This window comes from Seriola aureovittata, chromosome 20, assembly GCF_021018895.1.
Source record: "Seriola aureovittata isolate HTS-2021-v1 ecotype China chromosome 20, ASM2101889v1, whole genome shotgun sequence".
In the NCBI taxonomy this organism is placed as follows: Eukaryota; Metazoa; Chordata; class Actinopteri; order Carangiformes; family Carangidae; genus Seriola; species Seriola aureovittata.
The window spans coordinates 23,394,588-23,419,356 of record NC_079383.1 but is presented as its reverse complement, the minus strand read 5'-3'; the positions used below and the strand labels follow the sequence as shown (position 1 = coordinate 23,419,356).

At 43.1% G+C, this 24,769-nt stretch overlaps 2 protein-coding genes across 5 annotated transcripts in view; one reads left to right on the top strand and one right to left on the bottom strand.

The window, feature by feature from the left end:
- LOC130160996 (NACHT, LRR and PYD domains-containing protein 12-like) overlaps positions 1 to 24,769 on the top strand; it is a 347,054-nt gene that overhangs the window by 19,666 nt on the left and 302,619 nt on the right. The gene's annotated exons all lie outside the window — the stretch shown is intronic.
- acvr2ba (activin A receptor type 2Ba) overlaps positions 10,039 to 24,769 on the bottom strand; it is a 26,711-nt gene continuing 11,980 nt past the window's right edge. Inside the window, exons 2-11 of the mRNA XM_056363915.1 lie at positions 19,794 to 20,001; positions 17,768 to 17,874; positions 17,458 to 17,606; positions 16,131 to 16,274; positions 15,884 to 16,027; positions 13,419 to 13,567; positions 12,890 to 13,004; positions 12,651 to 12,789; positions 12,285 to 12,415; positions 10,039 to 11,308 (exon numbers count right to left, since the gene is read on the bottom strand). Of these exons, the coding sequence (XP_056219890.1) occupies positions 11,087 to 11,308; positions 12,285 to 12,415; positions 12,651 to 12,789; positions 12,890 to 13,004; positions 13,419 to 13,567; positions 15,884 to 16,027; positions 16,131 to 16,274; positions 17,458 to 17,606; positions 17,768 to 17,874; positions 19,794 to 20,001 (1,508 nt within the window). The 3' untranslated portion in view covers positions 10,039 to 11,086. The remainder of the gene's footprint in view (positions 11,309 to 12,284; positions 12,416 to 12,650; positions 12,790 to 12,889; positions 13,005 to 13,418; positions 13,568 to 15,883; positions 16,028 to 16,130; positions 16,275 to 17,457; positions 17,607 to 17,767; positions 17,875 to 19,793; positions 20,002 to 24,769) is intronic.

Genomic DNA, 24,769 nt, shown 5'->3' with positions numbered 1-24,769 from the left:
TGTAGTATGTGAATATAAAAAATCATAAAAAGTCATAAAAAGTCATAAAAAGTCATAGTATCGTATGGCATAAAAAGTAAAAAAAAAAGTCAGAGTACAGTAAGGCAAAAAAAGAAAAAAAAAAAAGTCATAGTATAGTATGGCATAAAAAGTCATAGTATAGTAAGGCAAAAAAAGTCAGAAACAAGTCATAGTATAGTATGGCATAAAAAGTCATAGATAGTAAGGCATAAAAAGTCAGAAAAAGTCATAGTATAGCAAGGCAAAAAAAGTGAAAAAAAAGTCATGGTATAGTAAGGCATTAAAAGTCAAAAAAAGTCATAGTATAGTATGGCAAAAAAAGTCAGAAAAAGTCATAATATAGTAAGGCATAAAAAGTCATAGTATAGTATGGCAAAAAAAAGTCATAGTATAGTATGGCAAAAAAAGTCAGAAAAAAGTCATAGTATAGTAAGGCATAAAAAGTCAGAAAAAGTCATAGTATAGTAAGGCAAAAAAAGTCAGAAAAAGTCATAGTATAGTAAGGCAAAAAAAGTATGAAAAAAAAGTCATATTATAGTAAGGCAAAAAATAGTCATAGTATAGTATGGCATAAAAAGTCATAGTATAGTAAGGCATAAAAAGTCATAGTATAGCAAGGCAAAAAAAGTAAAAAAAAAGTCATGGTATAGTAAGGCAGAAAAAGTCAGAAAAAGTCATAGTATAGTATGGCATAAAAAGTCATAGTATAGTAAGGCAAAAAAAAGTCATAGTATAGTATGGCAAAAAAAGTCAGAAAAAAGTCAGAGTACAGTAAGGCATAAAAAGTCAGAAAAAGTCATAGTATAGTAAGGCAAAAACAGTCAGAAAAAGTCATAGTATAGTAAGGCAAAAAAGTAAATAAAAAAGTCATAGTATAGTAAGGCAATAAAAGTATGAAAAAGAAGTCATAGTATAGTATGGCATAAAAAGTCATAGTATAGTAAGGCAAAAAAAAAGTCATAGTATAGTATGGCAAAAAAAGTCAGAAAAAAATCATAATATAGTAAGGAAAAAAAGTAAAAAAAAAGAGTCATAGTATAGTAAGGAAAAAAAAGTAACAAAAAAAAGTTGCAGTATAGTAAGGCAAAAAAAAGTCAGAAAAAATTCATAGTATAGTAAGGAAAAAAAGTAAAAAAAAAGAGTCATAGTATATTAAGGAAAAAAAGTAACAAAAAAAAAGTCATAGTATAGTAAGGCAAAAAAAGTAGAAAAAAGATATAGTATAGTAAGGAACTGCTTCTTATTGCGCGCCCACCACTCCAGAGGATTGCTCATCGTGGGGATGCGGCTCATCTGGATATATTCCTGTACCTCCTCTGGGCAGGTACAAATCTTTGATATCAGATGCTAATTGCGCTCGCAGTTCATCATACTGGTGTGTGATGGTTTTCCACAGTGTAGTATGTGAATATAAAAAATCATAAAAAGTCATAGTATAGTAAGGCATAAAAATGCATAATATAGTATGGCACAAAAAGTCATAGTGTAGAAAGGCATAAAAATATTTTTAAAAACGTCATAATATAGCATGGCATAAATATTCATAGTATAGTCAGGCATTAAAAGTCATTAAAAGTCATAGAAAGTCATATTGTAGTAAGGCACAAAAAGACATAGTATAGTATGGCATAAAAAGTCAGTATTATAAGGCATAAAGAAGTCAAAAAACGACATAGTATAGTAAGGCAGAAAAACGTCATAGTATAGTAAGGCATAAAAAGTCATAAAAAGTCATAGTATAGTAAGGCATAAAAAGTCATAGTATAGTAAGGCATAAAAAGTCATAGTATAGTATGGTATAAAAAGTCATAAAAACAGTCTATTATGGTATAAAAAGTCATAGTTTGTTAAGGCATAAAAAGTCATAAAAAGTCATAGTATAGTAAGGCATAAAAAGTCATAGTATGTTAAGGAATAAAAAGTCATAGTATAGTAAGGCAGAAAAATATTTTAAAAAACGTGATAGTATAGCATGGCATAAATAATCATAGTATAGTATGGTATAAAAAGTCATAAAAAGTCATAAAAAGTCATAAAAAGTCATAGTGTAGTAAGGCATAAATAGTCATAGTATGGGGCGTCGTGGTCCAAGCAGGCGCCCCATGTGTAGAGGCTACAGTCCTCGCTGCAGTCGGCCCCGGTTCGAGTCCCGCATCGGACGGCCCTTACTGCATGTCATTCCCCCTCTCTGCCTCCCCATTTCCTGTCTTTCTTCTGTCCTGTCAAATAAAAGCATAAAAAGCCCCCCCCCCCAAAAAAAAAAAAAAAAACTTAAAAGTCATAGTATAGCATGGTATAAAAAGTCATGGTATAGTACTGCACAAATGTCACAGTATAGTTTTTGGCATAAAAAGTCAGAGTGTAGTATGGTATAAAAAGTCATAAAAATTCATAGACATGGAAGGCATTAACAGTATTCTAAGACGTAAAAAACTTCAGTTTACTATGGAATAAAAAGCAATAAAAATAACATAATACAGTAAGGACTTAAAACGACATAGTATAGAAGTCATGGTGTAATGAGGCATTACTTGAGTAAATGTACTTAGTCACTCTCCACCACCCTTATAATTATTGCTGGTTGTACAAAAAAGAACAAGGACACACAGAGATAAAAAACAACAACAGCAGCACATCTACAATGATTTGACAGCATTTATTGTTTTTTTCCATATACAAAAAGATAAAATTGAAATAACCCTTTGTTTTCTACAGTGATTTTTATTTTACTTTTCGGTAACAGGTTTGTGTGTATGCGTGTGTGTGTGTGTGTGTGGGCGGCGTCGTTGCGCTGAGGACTAGAACTACATTCATTCATACCATAATGATCCTGGCACTGAGTGGACAGAGGAGGATATAGATAGAAATAGAGATATACAATAGACTTATGAAAATAGATAAGAAAAGAGAGACGCCCCACACACACACACACACACACACACACACACACACACACACACACACACACACACACAATGTCTTTTCTTTTTTTATTTTCTAGGCAGATCTATCAAGAGCTCCATGTCTGGATGCCAAGTTTTTCTCTACAAACCACCACAGTTAAAAAAAAAAAAAAGAGAATTCCTAACAAGGGGATTTTCATTGGGTCTGAAAATTAAACATCTATGTTACATTGACCATTGCTTCTCAAAATCAAGATCAGAAAATAAAAATACCCACTTGAACCTTTAAACAGCAGTTTAAAGGTAACAGGAACAGGCAACAGGATGGACACTACCTGGGGAAGGGGGATTTAAAAAAAAAATTGAATTTCCTCCTGCCTGGGTGTATTTCTTCCATCTGCTGTGTACGTACATATATATTTATATATTTCAAAAAGACAAACAGCTTTTCCCACACTTCTTAATTCCAACAGACAGGGTTGGTTTTGTTTTTTACAGAGATGAAAACCAGTTCTCAGCTTGTCGACTGTCATACAGAGTTTTTTCTTCTTTTTTTTTTATAGCATATTTGTTAAATCAGTAGTACAAGTCTGTCTCCGTGTTCTACAGTTGAGCTACAACAGTGAAACATAAAGTACAAGATTTACATTTCACACCACATCTTTCATCATCATCATCATCATATTCAGGTGGAGAAGGACTGGGTTTGTAAAGATGGCCACCTCTCCGTTTGATCTCTGCCGATACGACCCAAACGGTTCTTGGAAATTTAAATATAAGAAAAGTTTGACTGAACATTTTATCATTTGTTATTTTTACTGTTTTATCAGTTCAGTATAAGATAAAAAGACATTCTGCAGGTCCGTAAAGCAGCAACTATGCAAATATGTCAATAAAATATAAGGCATTCAACAGCTTGTTGGACAAAGTAAATATGAAGAAAATATTAATAAGTAGTTTGATTTTCATTTAACAAAGGAAAAAAAAGAAAATTGGAGACTTTTTGAGAAAAGTATCTCTGATAATTGCGATAAAACGACTTTGTCTCGATGAGACAGTTTATTAAAGATACACTTTGTTGTATTCGGTCTGTCATGAAAAGTCAGTCACAAGCAATTCTTCACTTAATGCTAACAGCTCACATGCTGCATTAAGCGATTGGACAAATCACTGCTTGTGACGAGCTATACTCTGTTTAATTGCATGGTGTTGCTATGGAAACAGCTTGGTTCAAAGTGAAAACGGTTTTTCGTCACCCTGCTGTTATCTAGTCCTTCATTAACATTATATTTCAAAGCCTTTATCTCACAGTCACAAGATTTAGATTTCATGGTTAATGTTTCACTTAATCATGAAATGGTTTTCATTTAGTACGATTAATTATTTTCATAGAAGTTGTAAATACATCAATAAAAGCTCTCCAGAGTTTTTCTCCTTTGTTCAGTGCAGTCAGGATGAGATGAGACAGTTGGACTATAAATGAAATCAGTAACAGGGTTGAAAAGCCAGTAGAACGGCAGAGACACCAGCTGACACCAAGACAGGAAGCCGCCATCTTTACACACCTGGTTTGTTCAGGATAAGAGAGGAAAGGGTCATGTGACTCCAGCAGTGTCACTAACCCCTCCCTCCCCCATTCCCGGTTGAGAAACAGCAAAGTTCTTATCAATGAACCCTTGACAACCTTCCTGGGAAACCCCTGATTCACGTAAATGTACGTAACATTTAGCTCTTCGTGTTCTTCCTCACTAAACCACAGAGCCCTGCCTCTTCCTAAATCTGATTCTGTTGCAGCTCAGAGCTGACATGGCAGCAGCAGCAGCCTTTCATCGCTGACACCAGGTCAGTTCTTCAAATGAACTAGCTCCATTCATGATCCGTCACTAGACACAATCTCTTCAGCTCTGAATCAAAAACTGAACAGAGGCAGGAAGCTCTGCAGGTGGAGGGGTCAGTTTCTGAACATTACAACATGTGGCAGACATTACATCACACATCTGTTTAACTTTGTCCTTCTCTCATTTACTAAGGCCCAAGTTTACTAAAAGAAAAAAATATTTTTAGATGTCCCCATAAATCAAGAAGCGCTGACATCTTGATTTCTCCTTACAGGCACTTGACTGGCCAAAAAAATGGAAGCATCACTTGTACAAAAACGAGCGAGAACGAGCCATTAAATGGCGACTTTTCAATTTAGCCTCGGACGAAATGCTGTGAAAACCCGGGAAACGCTGCTTGCTGTGTCCTCCCGCTCTTTAGCATCAAGGCTAAAACACTCTACCGTAAAGTCAGTGCATCTCATCCAAGCTCTTCACAAATGACGTTACATCATGTTTTAATTAAACCTCACTGTATTATCTCACTGAGCACGCTCTGCGGCGAGAAGAGACTCGTCGCTCTGAAACGTCTGATTCTATTTTTTATCTCTGTTGCAGGATTTTCTTGGAGAAAACAACGAGAGAAACAGTTTTTAAAAACTAAAAGATAAACAGTATTTAAAACAGAGGAGCCCTGAGGTCCCGAAAGAAATCCAGAGTTTTTATCCTTTAAGCCGTGTGACCAAATCATTATCTGATGGTACAAGACGGGACGGCAGCGTGATGCATTCAGATGAGAAAAGAAATCCTGTTTTTCTGAATGAATGACTGAATAATTGTCTTTTTCTTAAGTGAATGCATTTCACTTTCATACATTTGTGCATTTTATGTGCACAGTATACCGTCAGTGTCCACTTTAATAGGCACACCTGTACTCTCTGCTGTATTATAAAGCTGTCAGTTCAGTTGTGTTCAGTGAGAGATGGTGTTGTACTGGACTGCTTTATATTCAGAGCTGTTCCTAATATTCTGACTCCATTCAGACACGTCTCAACATAATGTCCAGTACAACAGCAGCTTTACCTCAGTGATAAACACACATGTATGTTTCTGACAGTCAACATGAGCCCTGTAACGACAGATGTTGCAGCACAGCTGTAGCTAATAGAAACACACTGACATGAAGTTGAGCAGGAGAACTCAAGCGACGACAACTTTCCCGCTCAAAGTGGAAGCCCGGACGTGCCGCCATGTTTCCGGTCATTTGGCTCTTTTTCACACTCCACCGTCAATCAATCGATTCTTTGAGCTTCGCTGTTTCGTCACCATGAAGTTACTAAGGTTATCCTTTAGGGTTGGCTGTACGAGTGCGATATGTTAGCCGACTGGGTGCTAACAGTAAGAGCTAGCTGAGTCAAAGGAGTCGTACATGTACTGTAGTTGACACAGGGCGAAACGAAGAGCTTTGGACCGGTCATATTGCCATGAATTGAAAAACGTGCGTGTAGTTTGAATGTCACATGATGAGGGGAGAGTCGGCTGTGTTGGCACTTGGGTCGGTCAAAGACGGGCACATTAGCATTGTTAGCATACAACAGATTGGTCCTCCTTCTTTCCTTCGGGCTAGATACCCCTCTGCTTTCACTGCGGGACGGGGAGCGTGTCTGTTCCCACAGCACTAACCCTAATTCTCAAAAATAGAAATGTGGGAACATAGGACTGACCCCGCGGGATGCTAACAACGCTAACTGTCCCTCTGACCTCTGCACGCCCCCGTGCACGTCTGTTCACGTGTCCTGATGAACCGTGATGTAAATGACAGGTGAAAGATCTGGTGAGTGTTTTGGTTACTAATGCAGTGATGTGACAATGACCCTGTGTTTCTCATCCCGAAACCTCCTGAACAATAACGCTGGCCGTGTTTTCCCGCCGTCACCGACTCGCACACTGTTTCTGCCCATGTGGCTTTAATGAGGTAATATGTTCCTGAAAACACCTGGAAACATCTGGATTGGAGTCAGTCCGTTGTCTCTGTCAGTCACTTCATTTCTCCGTCTGCATCCCGACATGAAACAGCAGCTGATCACTGGATGTGTTCAGAAAATACATTTAGAAAACTGTTTCATTCTGGAAATTATTGCAAGTATTTTCTGATCCGCTTCATCCAGAATCTGCAAGTTTGATTCAGTTAGTCGAACATGATTTCACTTTTTGTTTTCAGCAGTTTTCTAAATGTATTTTAATACACATGTACGCTGGTGTGATATTTACTTTTCATTCACAGGAAGGAAAGAAAGGAAGTGAAGAACGGAGCTAGAGGAAGAAAGAAAGGCACAACACTGACGACATCAGGAAGCTTCAATCACATAACGAGAAGTGGAGGAAGATAAAGAGTCAAGGGGAGGAGGAGGGAGGAGGAAAGGAAAGGAGACAGAAGCAGAGGAGAAGAGAGGATGGAAGATGAAGACAAGTGAGAGGGAAGGAAAGATGGGAGGTAGAGAGATGAGAGGAGGAAGACAGGAAAAGAGAGGAGACAAGAAGAGGAAAGGAAAGGCAAAAGGAGAAGCAAGGAGACAGGAGAGGAAAGAGAAGACGAGAGGAAAGGAAAGGCAAAAGGAGAAGCAAGGAGACAGGAGAGGAAAGAGAAGACGAGAGGAAAGGAAACAAGGGAAGAGGCGATGAGAAGAGACGAGAGGAGGTAAGGAGAGGAAAGGTGACGAGAGAGGAGAGGACAAGGAAGGGATGATAGAGGAAGTCCAGTCCAGTCCAGTCCAGGTGGTTTTGTGATATCGGCAGTTCAGATCAGTCTAAAACAAAAACCACTTGTTGTTTCTAAAGTGTGTATTTAAGGTCGAGTCTCACTGTCACCTGCTGTCGTTTCCTCTTGAAGCAGTTTACAGATAATTATGTAAAAAACATTAAACTCTCTAATCAAAGAGAAAAACAAAAACAAAGAATAAAAGTTCACAATAAAATATTATGTGACTACAAGTTGTCAAAGCAACTAATAAAATATAGAAACAGAATTTAACACGTAGAAAAGTCTGAGGTATTTCTGGTGTATTGAGGTGATCTGTGGTTCATGAGCAGTATTGTTTTCACGTGTTTTTTCTTTTTTTTTCTTTCTTTCTCGTTTATTAGTCAACCTTGTTCTCTTTCGCGCATCGACGTTCCCGCGGCCGAGCGCCCCTCGAACGCCTCGCGTCGTTTCACTGACTTGGTACAGAGAGTTGCATGTGTTCAACGCACCGAAAATAAAAAGGAATATACAGAAATATATTCATCTTTGAGTCATCATCATCATCATCGTCATCATCATCATCGTCAGCAGCAGCAGCAGCATTGTAGACATTCACTGTTTACATGTATGGCGTCACAGAAGGAACAAAAAACAGAAAGTACAAATAAAACTTTTTAAAACATCATAGTTCCTTGTTTTTTCTCCAGTTGTTTGAACACAAAGGATCATGGGTATTTCTGAACTGGTGTCCGAGGCAGAAGGCCGACGCCCCGGTTTTGGTCCCGGTTGAAGGAAAAAAAAAAATGAAAAAGAAAATAAGAGTAGAGGTTAGGGAGGGAAGTGAGGAGGAGACTGGTGAACTTTAACCTCTGCAACCTTTGACCTTTGCACTGATGAAAAGAGGAAGTGGAGCTGCAACATCAGATTTACAGTAAAACAAAGCAACAGTGTGTCAGTCCGTCTCTAAACCCCTTCCTCCTCTGTCAGCTCATTGGTTCCTACTGAAGATGTAAATCTTTAAAACTCCTCACAAACATAAAGTTTCATCTTTGAATAAAAAGTCTCAATCACTTCCTGAATCAGCTGATCAGTCGTTTCTAACACGAGCAAATATATCAAGCGTCTGTTGAGGAGTGTTTGTGGCAGCAGGACGGTGTGTGAGTGTGTGTGTGAGTGTGAGTGTGTGTGTGAGTGTGTGTGTGAGTGTGTGAGTGTGTGTGTGAGTGTGTGTGTGAGTGTGTGTGTGAGTGTGAGTGTGTGTGTGAGTGTGTGTGTGTGAGTGTGTGTGTGAGTGTGAGTGTGTGTGTGAGTGTGTGTGTGAGTGTGTGTGTGAGTGTGAGTGTGAGTGTGTGTGTGTGTGTGTGAGTGTGTGAGTGTGAGTGTGTGTGTGTGGTGTGTGTGTGAGTGTGAGTGTGTGTGTGAGTGTGTGTGTGAGTGTGTGTGTGTGTGTGTGAGTGTGAGTGTGAGTGTGAGTGTGAGTGTGAGTGTGTGTGTGTGAGTGTGTGAGTGTGAGTGTGTGAGTGTGTGTGTTGTGTGTGTGAGTGTGAGTGTGTGTGTGAGTGTGAGTGTGTGTGTGGAGTGTGTGTGTGAGTGTGTGTGTGTGTGAGTGTGTGTGTGTGAGTGAGTGTGTGAGTGAGTGTGTGTGTGAGTGTGTGAGTGTGAGTGTGTGAGTGAGTGTGAGTGTGTGTGTGAGTGTGAGTGTGTGTGTGAGTGTGTGTGTGAGTGTGTGTGTGAGTGTGTGTGTGTGTGAGTGTGTGTGTGTGTGTGTGTGTGAGTGTGAGTGTGTGTGTGTGTGTGTGAGTGTGTGTGTGTGTGTGTGTGTGAGTGTGAGTGTGTGTGTGAGTGTGTGTGTGAGTGTGTGTGTGTGTGTGTGAGTGTGTGTGTGTGTGTGGTGTGTGTGTGTGTGAGTGTGTGTGTGAGTGTGTGTGTGTGTGTGAGTGTGCTTGGAGGGAGAGGATGTGCCACAGGAAACGCTCAGTGTCGGTTTGAATCATGACACTGACTTTCAAAGTAAGAGCTCATGTGAGCAGATAAACAGCTGAGTGCAGTGAGACTTGATTTCTGCAGTGCTGCAGCTCAGCCAGGAGGTGGCTCTGTTGGAAGGGGACAGAATTGAAGAGGTCAAAGGTCACAGGTCCTTCACTTAGCTCCAGGTCATACACAACCAGACTCAACAAAACCATCAGCACATACAGTAAAAAACTTCAGAAAAAGAAACTCATCATCTGTCACATCATGTGACATGTGTTCTCTCACTCTCACACTCACACTCACACTCACACTCACACACACACACACACACACACACACACACACACACACACAGACCTACATGCATAAACCACTCTATGCATCCTGAGGTCTTGCACCTTTTTTCCAGGGTGTTTGGGCACCTTGCTAATGTACATATTCAGGACAGCCAATAGGCTTTGAGCACCCTCAGATAAACCCCTCCCACCAAAGTCATCACCAAAGTCTCATCGGCCACACCTGCTGCTGGCGCCGCCCCTCCCCAACTGTGGAAACATTGAGCCCCCCCCCCCCCCACAAAAAAAAAACCCCTGTAGACCTGGTTACCTGAGAAGTTTTATTTCTGAGCCAACCAAAATGCTGTGGTTGAGCGCAGACAGCCAATCAAATCTCTGCATGCAAGATGTTTGCCTCCTGGTTCCTGACAACCAATCCCGTCAGACTTCTCTCAGTCTTCAACCTCAAACTAAAACAGCTGAACACAAAAAAGAGAGAAAGGAAACAAACATCATCCAGTCTCTCTGGCATCTTTCCTTCTGACCTCACTCCCTGTTTCCTGTCTTTTTGGATACAACCCGTTGGATCCGAAGGTTTGTCGTGTGTGGATAGTGACGTGTGGTCACAGGAGAAAAACAGAAGAGAAGAAGAGTCCGAGAAAAGGTAGAAAAACTCAACTTAAAAACCTTTGCTGTCGTTGTTTGTGTAACAGTCATCGTGTTCCTCCAAGGGTTTTGCAGCATTGTGGTAAAAAAACATCCCAACGGTAGGTTGATGGTAGGTGGTTGCTAGGTGACACGGTTGCGAAGTTGCCAGGTAGGTAGATAAATCCAGATGCGTCGGAGAAACAGAAGAAGAAGAAGAATGCACGAGGAAAACCATAAAAAAGTAACGAAAGTCGTCGCTGAGGTACCTGGAGATAGAAGAGCATTCACTGAGTCGGGACCTGAACGCGTTTCAGTGTTTTCCTGTGTGTGTGTGTGTGTGTGTGTGTTTGCTTTGTTTTTCCACACACACACACACGTGGTTAAAAAAACATGAATGACTGAATACTGAGGACAAACGAGGACGTGTGCTGGTAATATCTGTTCCAAAGGATGAAGAGTAAAAAACACAATCCAAAAAGATAAAGTAGCAGCTGCTTTCATGCTGAATCTGGTGTAGGTTGTAAAATTCCACTGAGAAAAGGTGTGTGTGTGTGTGTGTGTGTGTGTGTGTGTGTGTGTGTGTGTGTGTGTTGGGGGGGTTTTCAGAGGAAGTTGAACCTCACGTCAGGAAAGAAAAATCCTCAGTAACAACAGGCCTCCAAAGAAAAGTTTAGTTTTGTTGTTTTGTTCCATCACATTTTGACGCTCTCCTCATATACTGGACTCTTTGGGCGGCAGGTCCACGTTGGTTACCATGGGAACAGGAGCGACCGCGGAGACCAGCAGGGCATGGTGGTCGGAGGTAGGCGGGGTGATGGTGGCGTTGAGGCGGCGCACCTGGGAGATCCTCTCCTCCACGCAGCCGGCCGACAGACGAGCCTCGGCGTCGTGGTCCCAGCACTCGTCCACCGTCTCACAGATCTGAGCCAGACCCTGCAGAGCCAGCACATCACAGTCACTTCAAAATAAAAGCACAAGCGTTTAGAGCCTTCTGCTTTCTCCTTATTTCCCTGATCTGTATTATTCTTTTTAAAAATACTCTCCATCTCCAGCCTGCACACACATGTATATGCTGTATACATGCAGTTTACTGTTGGACTGATTAGTGTGAGTTCATATGTAAAATACCAGTAATAGACTGTAAGTGGATTATTTTCAATATTTACAAGTTGAGGTATTTACAGTTCAGTGTGTGGAATAACTTTTTGTGACAGCTGAGACATAAAGGAACAGGAGACTATGGTCGCTACCTTTTAGCTGCTGCGCACCTGAATTGCTTTGATATTCCTGTAAGGGGAGGGGCGGGGAGTGACATCAGGTCAGTCAGGTGAGCAGAGAGTGGAGCCACTTTTTTTCTCTCTCTCTCTCTCTCTCACTTCTGTTAATTAGTTTAATACATTTTTCTCACTTTTTATTTTTCATCAGTATAAACACCCCCGAGAGGAAAGAGATTTTTTTTCTACAAAAAAAATAAAATATAAAAAAATAAAAATAAACGTCGAAAAATGAAAAATGATTGCCCCCCCAAAATATTTTTTTCACTTGCCTCTTGAGAGTCGTTTCCACTGACGAAAAAAAAAATTAGAAGTAAAAAAGATTTTCACTCACAAAAATTTTTCCACAAAAAAATTTATGAAAAATAAATAATTCTAGCAATAAATTTCTTCTTTTTTTTTTGGTGAAGATCCTCAAAGTGTTTACTGTGGTAATACTGATTTCGGCCACTAGAGGGTGACACTAAATATGATCATGTTTCCCTCTAGCTGATTTTTAATTTCTCCATGCGCAAACACAAGCTTCATATAATGTGTGTTAGCAAGTTATGTGACGTTATTGTTCCATCTGTGTGTGTGTGTGTGTGTGTGTGTGTGTGTGTGTGTGTGTGTGTGTGTGTGTGTGTGTGACTCACGCTGTGTTTGAGCCAGAGGTCTTTGAAGGCCGGTCTCATCTTCTTGTGGACGACGACCTCCTGCAGGTCCTCCAGTGACGGGTGCTGACCGACCTCCTCCTCAAACGGCAGCATGTACTCATCCACCGGACCTGAACAAAAACACACCTGAGCACCTGAACATCAACGTCCCAGCTGCTGCTTCACCTGATGCCACAGAACATGTGGTGGGGGATTAAGACCTGCTACTGTTGTTTATTGATGGTTCTAGATCAGAATCTGGACAATCTGAACATGAAGCCACAGCAGAGAAGTACTCAGGAAGAGAGTGTGTGTGTGTGTGTGTGTGTGTGTGTGTGTGTGTGTGTGTGTGTGTGTGTGTGTTACCGTCAACAGCCTTGCAGCGGGACACCAGCTCCCACAGCACCAGCCCCATGGCGTACATGTCGATTCGGAGGAAGGCGTCTCGCTGGAAGTTGATGGCTCCTTCTAAAACCTCTGGAGCCATGTAACGCCTGGTCCCTACCTGCACACACACACACACACACACACATTTATATATTACACACATTAAACCCTGTTCAGTGTTTAGCTGAAGCTCCACAGCATCAGTCACAGCAGCTCACCTGTCCATGTGTCTCTCCAGGTGGTTTCCCTGGCTCAAAGAGAACGGCGAGACCAAAGTCACCGATCACTGCTGTGAGGTCTGAACGTAACATGATGTTCTTACTCTTAAAATCCCTGAGAGACACAGACACACACACACACACACACACACACACACACACACACACAGGAAACAAAATATTGTACATCAAACCATATCATTGGTCATTGTGCAGGTAACACGTCACCTGACTCACTGCCTGCATCATGTGGATAAATGTTGTTATTGCAGACAGATGTTTAATAGTTTCAGAGACAGAACATCTGGCTGGTGTAACATCTGCTTGAGGGGGAAACTCAGGTTCTTGTGTTTGTGTTGTTCGATTTGAAAATAAAAAAGTTCAGAAAAGTTTTTGCTTTGGCCTCAGCTGCGTTCCAGTCACATGAACATATTTAAATGAATCACATACGTTATTGAGATCTGAAACGATCGAGCTGCTTCAACTTATACTTCTCTAAAACGACGGCAAGCCACGTGGAGGTGCAGACCTGTGAGCGATGGCCGGTTTGGGTCCCTCGCCTTTCTGTCGGGGGATGTCCTCGTGAAGGTAGGCCAGGCCGCACGCCATCGACTCGGATATGTGACACAGCTCCGACCAGCTGACCACGTTCCCCTTCAGGAAGTCCGACAGAGAACCCTGGAGAGACACGCAGACGCTCGTCATCCAAGATCACATCGAACCTGCCGAGTCATTTCTGTCTGTTTTTTTACAAATTCAGTTTGTTTGTCCAAACTCACTGAACTTCATTCAGTTCTAGTTGAGTTGCCAAAGATCCTAAACATCCCAAAGATCCTAAACATCCTAAAGATCCCAAAGATCCTAAAGATCCTAAAGATCTTAAACCTCCCAAAGATCCTAAAAATCCTAAAGATCCCAAAGATCTTAAACATCCCAAAGATCCTAAACATCCCAAAGATCCTAAACATCCTAAAGATCCCAAAGATCCTAAAGATCCTAAAGATCTTAAACATCCCAAAGATCTTAAACCTCCCAAAGATCCTAAACATCCTAAAGATCCCAAAGATCCCAAAGATCCTAAAGATCCTAAAGATCTTAAACCTCCCAAAGATCCTAAACATCCTAAACATCCTTAAGATCCCAAAGATCCTAAAGATCCCAAAGATCTTAAACCTCCCAAAGATCTTAAAAATCCTAAAGATCCCAAAGATCTTAAACATCCCAAAGATCCTAAACATCCCAAAGATCTTAAACATCCCAAAGATCCTAAAGATCCCAAAGATCTTAAACATCCCAAAGATCCCAAAGATCCTAAACATCCCAAAGATCTTAAACCTCCCAAAGATCCCAAAGATCCTAAACATCCCAAAGATCCTAAACATCCCAAAGATCTTAAACACCCCAAAGATCTTAAACTCCCAAAGATCTTAAACCTCCCAAAGATCCTAAACATCCTAAACATCCTAAAGATCCCAAAGATCCTAAAGATCCCAAAGATCTTAAACATCCCAAAGATCTTAAACCTCCCAAAGATCCTAAACATCCTAAAGATCCCAAAGATCTTAAACACCCCAAAGATCCTAAACATCCTAAAGATCCCAAAGATCCTAAAGATCCCAAAGATCTTAAACATCCCAAAGATCCCAAAGATCCTAAAGATCCCAAAGATCTTAAACATCCCAAAGATCCCAAAGATCCTAAACATCCTTAAGATCCCAAAGATCCTAAAGATCCTAAAGATCCCAAAGATCTTAAACCTCCCAAAGATCCTAAAAATCCTAAAGATCCCAAAGATCTTAAACATCCCAAAGATCCTAAACATCCCAAAGATCTTAAACCTCCCAAAGATCCCAAAGATCCTAAACATCCCAAAGATCTTAAACCTCCCAAAGATCCTAAACATCCCAAAGATCCTAAACATCCCAAAGATCCCAAAGATCTTAAACACCCCAAAGATCTTAAACTCCCAAAGATCTTAAACCTCCCAAAGATCCTAAAGATCCTAAACATCCTAAAGATCCCAAAGATCCTAAAGATCCCAAAGATCCTAAACATCCCAAAGATCTTAAACCTCCCAAAGATCCTAAACATCCTAAAGATCCCAAAGATCCTAAAGATCCCAAAGATCTTAAACATCCCAAAGATCCCAAAGATCCTAAAGATCCCAAAGATCTTAAACATCCCAAAGATCCCAAAGATCCTAAAGATCCCAAAGATCTTAAACATCCCAAAGATCCCAAAGATCCTAAAGATCCCAAAGATCTTAAACATCCCAAAGATCCCAAAGATCCTAAACATCCTTAAGATCCCAAAGATCCTAAAGATCCCAAAGATCTTAAACCTCCCAAAGATCCTAAAAATCCTAAAGATCCCAAAGATCTTAAACATCCCAAAGATCCTAAACATCCCAAAGATCTTAAACCTCCCAAAGATCCTAAACATCCCAAAGATCCTAAACATCCCAAAGACCCCAAAGATCTTAAACTCCCAAAGATCTTAAACCTCCCAAAGATCCTAAAGATCCTAAACATCCTAAAGATCCCAAAGATCCTAAACATCCCAAAGATCCTAAAGATCCTAAACATCCCAAAGATCTTAAACATCCCAAAGATCTTAAACCTCCCAAAGATCCTAAACATCCTAAAGATCCCAAAGATCCTAAAGATCCCAAAGATCTTAAACATCCCAAAGATCTTAAACCTCCCAAAGATCCTAAACATCCTAAAGATCCCAAAGATCCTAAAGATCCCAAAGATCTTAAACATCCCAAAGATCCCAAAGATCCTAAACATCCCAAAGATCCTAAACCTCCCAAAGATCCTAAAGATCCTAAAGATCCCAAAGATCCTAAAGATCCCAAAGATCCTAAACATCCCAAAGATCCAAGACATGTCAGAAGTTTGAGGAAATGAAGCACCAGACGTGTGAAATATCTGATGGAGTAAATCAGCCATAAATAACCCCCTTCCTCCCTCCCTCCCTCCTCTTCCTCACCCGCTCGTGGAACTCGCTGATGAGCCACAGCTCGGCCTCCAGGTGACTCCCTCGTTTCTCTGCGCCGATGTACCTCAGGATGTTTTCATGCCTCATACCTGGTGTGGTGAACACGTCTCTCTCGTTCTGCCACGACTCCTTATTCTGTCAGGAGGAGGAGGAAGAGGAGGAAGAGGAGGAGGAAGACGTGTTTAAAGGTTTCCACACAGGAAGACAAAACACTGCGAGCAGACGTGTGACTCTCTACCTGGATGGGGAAGATCTTGACGGCCACGTACTCATTCATTATCTGGCCTTTCCAGACGCAGCCGAAGCGCCCCCTGGCCTTCACCTCCAGCAACTGCAGGGGCTTGAGACGCAGCAGGGGGGAGGCAGGAGGAGGAGCAGGATCCTGGAGGGCACAGAGCAGAGAGTTGAAATACCTCCCCATGGTCGTATCCCTCCTCCACCCAGACTAGTTCCAGGTTACATCTGTTTATCCAGAGTCCATCAAATATTCAGTGTGTGTGAAGAGGTGAGTAATGCCTAAAAAGTGTTTTGTGAGGTCACATTGACCTTTGACCTTTGAACCCCAAACTCTAATCAGTTCACCCTTGAGTTCTAGTGACCACAATATTTATGTACGTCTGGACAACCTGAAAACAAAATGGCGGCTGTGAAAAGTTACTAAGGCGTAAAATCAGCTGGAGGCCACACAAACACTGGATTCACATGGAAACGTCAAAGAAACTGAGGTAATGTGTTTGAGACAAAGAGCTGCAGTTCCACCACAGCAACACCAGAGGGCGCCATGACTCCATGTTTTCACTCACTCTCTCCTTTCCTTCCATCCTTCCTCCCTTTGCCTCCTTCCTCCCTCACTCACTCACTCCCTCACTCACTCACTCACTCACTCACTCACTCCCTCACTCCCTTTCTTCCATCCTTCCTCCCTTTGCCTCCTTCCTCCCTCACTCACTCACTCCCTCACTCCCTTTCTTCCATCCTACCTCCCTTTGCCTCCTTCCTCCTTCACTCCCTCACTCCCTTTCTTCCATCCTTCCTCCCTCACTCACTCACTCTCTCCTTTCCTTCCATCATTCCTCCCTTTGCCTCCTTCCTCCCTCACTCACTCACTCACTCTCTCCTTTCCTTCCATCCTTCCTCCCTTTGCCTCCTTCCTCCTTCACTCCCTCACTCCCTTTCTTCCATCCTTCCTCCCTCACTCACTCACTCTCTCCTTTCCTTCCATCCTTCCTCCCTTTGCCTCCTTCCTCCCTCACTCACTCCCTCACTCCCTTTCTTCCATCCTTCCTCCCTCACTCACTCTCTCCTTTTCTTCCATCCTTCCTCCCTTTGCCTCCTTCCTCCCTCACTCACTCCCTCACTCCTTTTCTACCATCCTTCCTCACTCACTCGCTCCCCCACTCCCTTTCTTCCATCCTTCCTCCCTCACTCACTCTCTCCTTTCCTTCCTTCTCCAGAAAAAAAAAAAAAAAAAAAAAGAAAGTCTAGATCAAATGAACTAACACCGACAGCTCTATGGTGTGTGTGTGTGCGTGTGTGTGTGTGTGTGTGTGTGTGCGTGTGTGCACCTCAGTGATGTCCACGTGTCCGTACGGAGGTTTCCGGTGTCGGTACATCCAGACGGCGGTGAGCAGAGTGACTGACAGCATGGTGACGGGCAGCAGGCAGTAAATCATCACGTTTAACACGCCGACGCTGGGGGGCGGAGCTTTGATCACTGACACACACACACACACACACACACAGTTGAATAATACTGATTAATTGAGATGAATCATCAACAATCAGAGAGAAATAAAATGTGACACACACACACACACACACACACACACACACACACACACACACACACACCGAAGGCAGCGTCACATGACTCACGTGGTCCCGTGGCGTCGGGCAGGTGTGTGAACCTCTCGTTGCAGAAGTTTCCTTCGCAGCAGCAGAAGAAGACCTGAGGACTCTCCTCCGTCGCCACACACTCCTGTCTGAGGGACGCAAACAGGAAGTACATCAGCGTCTGGACGTCCAATCACAGCTCTGATGCTGAGTGTCGGACATTTGTCTCTAAATAAACTAAAACATTCACTAATATGAAACAAGAGAAAACAATAAGAAAGAAGCTGAGACGAAGACCACAGACCTGTGACATCACCTGTCAAGTACCACTACTACCACTACTAGTACTAGTACTGCTACTACTAGTACTCCACCCCCCCTGGCAGCAGGGGGGGCCGCGCTCACAGTGGTTCTGCATGTTCTGAAGATGTAGTTCTACACTGTCCCTCCTCCAGAGATCTCCTCTGTGGAGCGACGCTCCTCTCTGTCTGTCCGTTGTCGTCTAAACAGCAGACCTGTCAATCACACGGCGTCTTGGGAACAATAAATATCACGGCAGCAGTTGTACTTGACCCAAATAGCAGTTTGTTTTGTTTTTCTTGTGACGTCTCGGGGGAAAAGGTGAAACTTGCAGCATCGTCGGCGTCGGGGAAGAAACTGGGAGCCGCAGGAGGAGAGACGTTTCTCCAGTCTCTCCTTTCCTGCTCTGAACTGATGTTTCACACACGATTACTGAGGAGAAGTGGGTGGATCATGTGAAGCTCTGCAGCTGATTGGATGAATTCATTCATTCATTCATTCAAGTCATTTCCATATTGAAGTTCAGGGATCTTGGGAAATGTTTTGATGTTTTTGATGAACACATTATAAAACAGTAAAAACAAACATTGTCTGTGTCTTCGTCAGCAGGACGTTCTCCACTAAATAAACTTTTACATTTCAGAATTCAAGAGTCGCTGTTTAAAACCTGCGTTTTAAATAAAACGTCACTTGAGTCAAGGTTTAGAAACTTGCTGCCTTCGTGTGCTGTTGGAAATATCGGAAGTTCAAGTTTTCTGACTTTCCATAGATCATCTATAAAGGCTTCCTTTACTTTCATCAGAGGCTTTAACCTGATGAGACTGAGCTGACTTTTAGTTTTCACTATAAATATTGTGTTTGAAAAAACCAGAGCTGTTGGCAGCGATTCAGAGGTCCATGAACTCATCTCATTTCCACTCTGAGAGCTTGTAAGATATAAATAAACATTAACACTGAGGACGACCTCTGAGAGGATCCGCATGGTGAAGCGCTGTCGACAAAACCACATGAATAAATCTTTACTTTAAAAATGAAAAATGACAAAAACATCCATGAAACACCGTCTGTCTGCGCTCAGACCCAAGCTCATCAAGCCAAGACATTCTGAGCTGATGCGACAGGGCTGTCGTCTCCCGCTGCCGTCACCGCACTGTTGCATCACCAGCCCCGAGCGTTTACACAGCACCCGGTCACAGCACCTGTCAATCAAACTGGGGGCAGCGGGGATGATGGGAAATGTGTTCCTGTCGCTGCAGAGTGGCTAAAACGAGAGTCAGTGACTGTTTCGCCGTCGCACAGCGCTCGAGAGTTAGCAGCAGAGTGAGCTGCTCCACCATTGCCATCTTGGCAGTGTCTGACTCCAACTAGCTACACACAGCTAATCCAAACATGGTCAAAGAGGAGGGGCCTGTGTGGAGCTGACACTTCAGTTCATGTCAGTTTGTGGCAAACATACGCTCATCCACCTGTCACTCAAAGAGGCCACGCCCTCAGTCCTCCATAACATTAGTCCTTAATAAAATGTAAACAGGTGAGTTATATAAACAGGTGAGTTATATAAACAGGTGAGTTATATAAACAGGTGTCATGAAGGAGGAAATCAGCTCTAGAGACCAAAACAGTTTTTGTACCAGGCTGTAAACATGTTTATTTCTGCTGTAAAGTTGGACATTTTAACATGTGAGTCAATGGGGACTGACTCACTGTTGGAGCCAGACTCTAGTGGCCGTTAGAGGAACTGCAGCTTTCATCAGGTGTGTGTTTGTACCTGTCGTAGCAGTTGAAGTCGTCCAGCCAGCAGCCCTTCTTCACCAGCTCGATGGAGCCCGAGTTGTTCCTCCAGGAGGCGTAGCAGTGCGAGCGCTTGTCCTTCTCGTCCTCGCAGCGCTCCACTCCGCTCTGATTGGTCTTCTCAATCTCAAAGTTGACGTTGTAGTACAGACACTCCCTGGTGTCGCCTTCCCCATGGCTCAGTCCTGCAGCACAGAGAGAGAGGGTCAGTGTGACGACACACACGCACGCACGCACGCACGCACGCACGCACGCACGCACGCACGCACGCACGCACGCACGCACGCACACACACACACACAGTTTTTAATCTTTTTTTTCTGAGGAAGGAAGAACAGGAGCGAGTGAGACATGCACACTCATCTCACTCTTGAAAGATCCAGAGTTAAAAGCTGCCGTGGGCGTCGACGCCTGCTGCTCAATAATCCATCACGGCTCAGTCCCTGACCCCCCCCCCCCCCCCCCCCCATAACACTACTCCACCAACATCAAAAACACCATTAGCGCTTTCTAATCACACTCCTCTTATTAAAGCCGAGACAGAGAAGAAAAGAGGCAAGTGTGTGTCTGCACACAACAGGTGAGTCCGAGTCTTCAACCAGCCAATCAGAGAGTTCAGAGAGGAGAGAAAACACAGTGATTTCATATTCCTACTGTGTGTGTGTGTGTGTGTGTGTGTGTGTGTGTGTGCTCCTGCAGTGTATCATGATGTTTTACTGTGACACTGAAGGAAACTTAAAAACTGGAGGATTCTTTATGAAGTTCTACGGACTCTGTTTCTCTGGAGCTTTATTCTGGAGGGACATCAGAGATGATGACATCATCAAGAAGTGATGTCACACTGAACCAGTTCAACATGTCCAGGTTCAGGTCAGTCTCCTCCCTCATCGGAGCAAAGATCCTCTATAAGAGAAGATGACGCACTACAAGCAGCACCAGTGGTAAGAAAAAGTCTACACTTCCTGTTTCCTGAGTGGGCGTGGTCAAAACACAACAACAACACAATACAACACTACATACAGTTTGAATTCATGCCTGAGGGAGGAGATGTGTTACGGTTTCCTCTTTCCTTCTCTCTTTGTCTGTTTTTTCCCTCTCTCCTCCTTTTCCTCTTCGTCCATCCTTCAAATCCACCCTCTTTCCTTTTCCCTCCATCCTTCACTTTAATTTCTCTCTCCTCTCTCCATCCTTCCTTCCACCACCTTCACTGTTATCACTCCTCTCTTCGTCCTCGTCTTCATTTTTCTCTCTCAGATTCTGCCCCCCCTTCCCTCGAGAATAAATCAAATTCCTTCACCTCCACCCTCTCCCCCTCCCTCCTCTCCCCCTCCCTCCTCCCTCTCCTTCCCTCACATAAAGAGAGGAGCAGGAGGAGGGCGGGCGAGCAACAGTGATAGAGAGAGAGAGAAAAGAAGGTTGAGGTCTTTTCAGGTAACCGGAGCTGCACACACACACACAATCACACACACACACACACAACTTATGGGTGCCAGATGTGACCTTTGACCTCTGAGGTCATATGAGAATGAGATCATCACCAAAGGAGTACTCTCAACACACACACACACACACACACACACACACACACACAGTAGCTACAGGATGTGTCTTCGGCCTCTTTCAAAGTAAAATGAAGTCCCCTGTATACAGTATATATACATCCTGCTCTCTAACAGACCTCAGTGTTTTGGGGGGGGGGGGGAAATAATAAGAAGTGTCTCTCAGATAAAGAGTGAAGTGAAACACTGAGGAGACACGGAGACGGACGGAGCAGGTTTTGGCAGCTTTTACTGTGACAGATGTTACAGCCAATCTGTGCATTTATTGTCGCTAGGCAACCGGAAAGGTGGGAGTATTCACACACACTGCTGACAGCAGTACAGTAGAAGTACAGCTGGTTTATCATCATGAACTCAGTGTAGACAGTGAGCTGGAGGAGGCCGCTCGTTACTGCGCTCTCATAATGAGTCAAATCACCTCTCTTAATTACTGAACATCTAAAGCAATTTAATAACTACAATCTCATCCTCCACGCTGACCTTGACCTCTCTAATCAATTCATCGTTGAGTCCTAGTTTTTACCAAATCTGAAGAAGTTCTGTCGAGGTGTTACTGAGATATCGTGTCCATGAGAATGAGACGGACGGACAACCTGAAAACAATATGGCCGCCGCTCTGACTGTCGCCGGGCGGAGGAACGAAAACAACGAAACAACAAGACGACAACTGAGCAGGTGACAGGACCGTCTGTGGGCGGAGCTGCAGGTGAAGTTCAGAGGATGATGTTACAGATATGTACACACAGTGATTACAGTATGTTGAGACTGACTCTAGTAGTACTGTAGTACTGCAGTACTGTATTCTACATGTCAGTACTTGAAGTACACAGAGGAGTTCAGCAGTAAAGTACTCTGTCGTCTGCAGTCTGAACTCTCATCAGTATTCTGGAGGTCGACCTTGGTCACCATGGAGATCTGTGAGCTAATGGGCCAGGCAGCTGTCAGTGTGTGTGTGTGTGTGTGTGTGTGTGTGTGTGGTGTGTGTATGTGTGTTGACATTTAGTCCAACTTCTTTTTCAATTAAAAAGTTGAGCAGCGAGTTTCAGAAAGTCCAGGAAGAGACGAAGGAGCTGAGACCGTTTCTATTGACACTCTACTGAGGAACACACACACACACACACACACACACACACACACACACACACACACACACACACACACACACACACACACCACAGGGGGAACATCTGTCAGCCTGTAAAAGCTCACCTCTCTCTCTCTCTCTCTGTATTAAAGGCACAGTTCACGTTTCCAACATGAGGTGAAGTAAACAGCTTTTTAAATCCAACAGTGGAACTGAGCTGAGCCGTTTGAATTCAAACTCCACAGCTCATCAGAGCCACCTGCTAGCACACTGAGCTAATCAACAGATGGAGCCCAGGTGAGGAGCAACGTCACCTGTCCAAGCTCACACCTCACTCCTCATCCACCTAGACAGACATGTAACCACCGACATGTGACCACCATCCAATCAGGTATCAGGGGGAGGGAGGTTTGAGCAGCTGCGTGGCTCTGTGGATGGCGATCGGACACGTCGGATCACCAAAGTCAGTAGGAGTCATCATCTGGGGAACATGAATGTCTGCACAAAATTTCATATTGGTCCATTCGACAGCTGTTGAGATATATGTATTTGTAGTAAGGCCGCACTTCACAATAAAAGCCCCCTTGTGGTTTACCAGTGGAAAGCTTTTATTTTGATGCAGTAGCAGGAAGCTCCACGACAACCCGTTAACCTCGCTCTGTCCAAAACCAACTGCAGAGCTACAGCTTGAATACGAAACATCTCCACCACCAGAGCGCCCCATATGACAGCTGGCGTCTCCATGGTGACGGCCCTACGGCAGCCCGTGAGGGGACACGAGAGGCGGAGAGACACAATAACACGTCTGATCTGAGGGTGGAAAGGTCAGCCATCTTTGTCTCTCAGCACAGAGCTGCAAACCAGCTCTATTGTCAGTGTGTGAGATCATCTGACCTGCATGTCAACACACACACACGCACACACACGCACACACACGCACACACACGCACACACACGCACACACACGCACACATATGCTAATCAGCCTTACGTGTCAGTGAATAATGTGGTTATGGAACAGACCTCTGGAGCTACAGAGCTGCTGGATGTTGAAGTCCTAGATCACGTGTGAATGATGCTGCGTCCACACGGAATCTGTGTGTTGTATGTTGTGTGTTGTGTGTTGTGTGTTGTGTGTTGTATGCTGTGTGTTGTATGTTGTGTGTTGTGTGTTGTATGTTGTGTGTTGTGTGTTGTATGTTGTGTGTTGTGTGTTGTATGTTGTGTGTTGTATGTTGTGTGCTGTGTGTTGTGTGCTGTGTGTTGTGTGCTGTGTGCTGTGTGTTGTGTGTTGTATGTTGTGTGTTGTGTGCTGTGTGCTGTGTGTTGTATGTTGTGTGCTGTGTGCTGTGTGTTGTGTGTTGTATGTTGTGTGTTGTATGTTGTGTGTTGTGTGCTGTGTGCTGTGTGTTGTATGTTGTGTGCTGTGTGCTGTGTGCTGTGTGTTGTGTGTTGTGTTGTTGTGTGTTGTGTGCTGTGTGTTGTATGTTGTGTGCTGTGTGCTGTGTGTTGTATGTTGTATGTTGTGTGCTGTGTGTTGTATGTTGTGTGTTGTGTGTTGTGTGCTGTGTGTTGTGTGTTGTATGTTGTGTGCTGTGTGTTGTGTGCTGTGTGTTGTGTGTTGTATGTTGTGTGTTGTGTGCTGTGTGTTGTATGTTGTGTGCTGTGTGCTGTGTGTTGTATGTTGTATGTTGTATGTTGTGTGTTGTATGTTGTGTGTTGTGTGCTGTGTGCTGTGTGTTGTATGTTGTGTGCTGTGTGCTGTGTGCTGTGTGTTGTGTGTTGTATGTTGTGTGTTGTGTGCTGTGTGTTGTATGTTGTGTGCTGTGTGCTGTGTGTTGTATGTTGTATGTTGTATGTTGTGTGTTGTATGTTGCGTGTTGTGTGTTGTGTGCTGTGTGTTGTGTGTTGTATGTTGTGTGCTGTGTGCTGTGTGCTGTGTGTTGTGTGTTGTATGTTGTGTGTTGTGTGCTGTGTGTTGTATGTTGTGTGCTGTGTGCTGTGTGTTGTATGTTGTATGTTGTATGTTGTGTGTTGTATGTTGTATGTTGTGTGTTGTGTGCTGTGTGTTGTATGTTGTGTGCTGTGTGCTGTGTGCTGTGTGTTGTGTGTTGTATGTTGTGTGTTGTGTGCTGTGTGTGTGTGTGTGTGCTGTGTGCTGTGTGTTGTATGTTGTATGTTGTATGTTGTATGTTGTGTGTTGTATGTTGTATGTTGTGTGTTGTGTGCTGTGTGTTGTGTGTTGTGTGTTGTATGTTGTGTGTTGTATGTTGTGTGTTGTATGTTGTGTGCTGTGTGTTGTATGTTGTG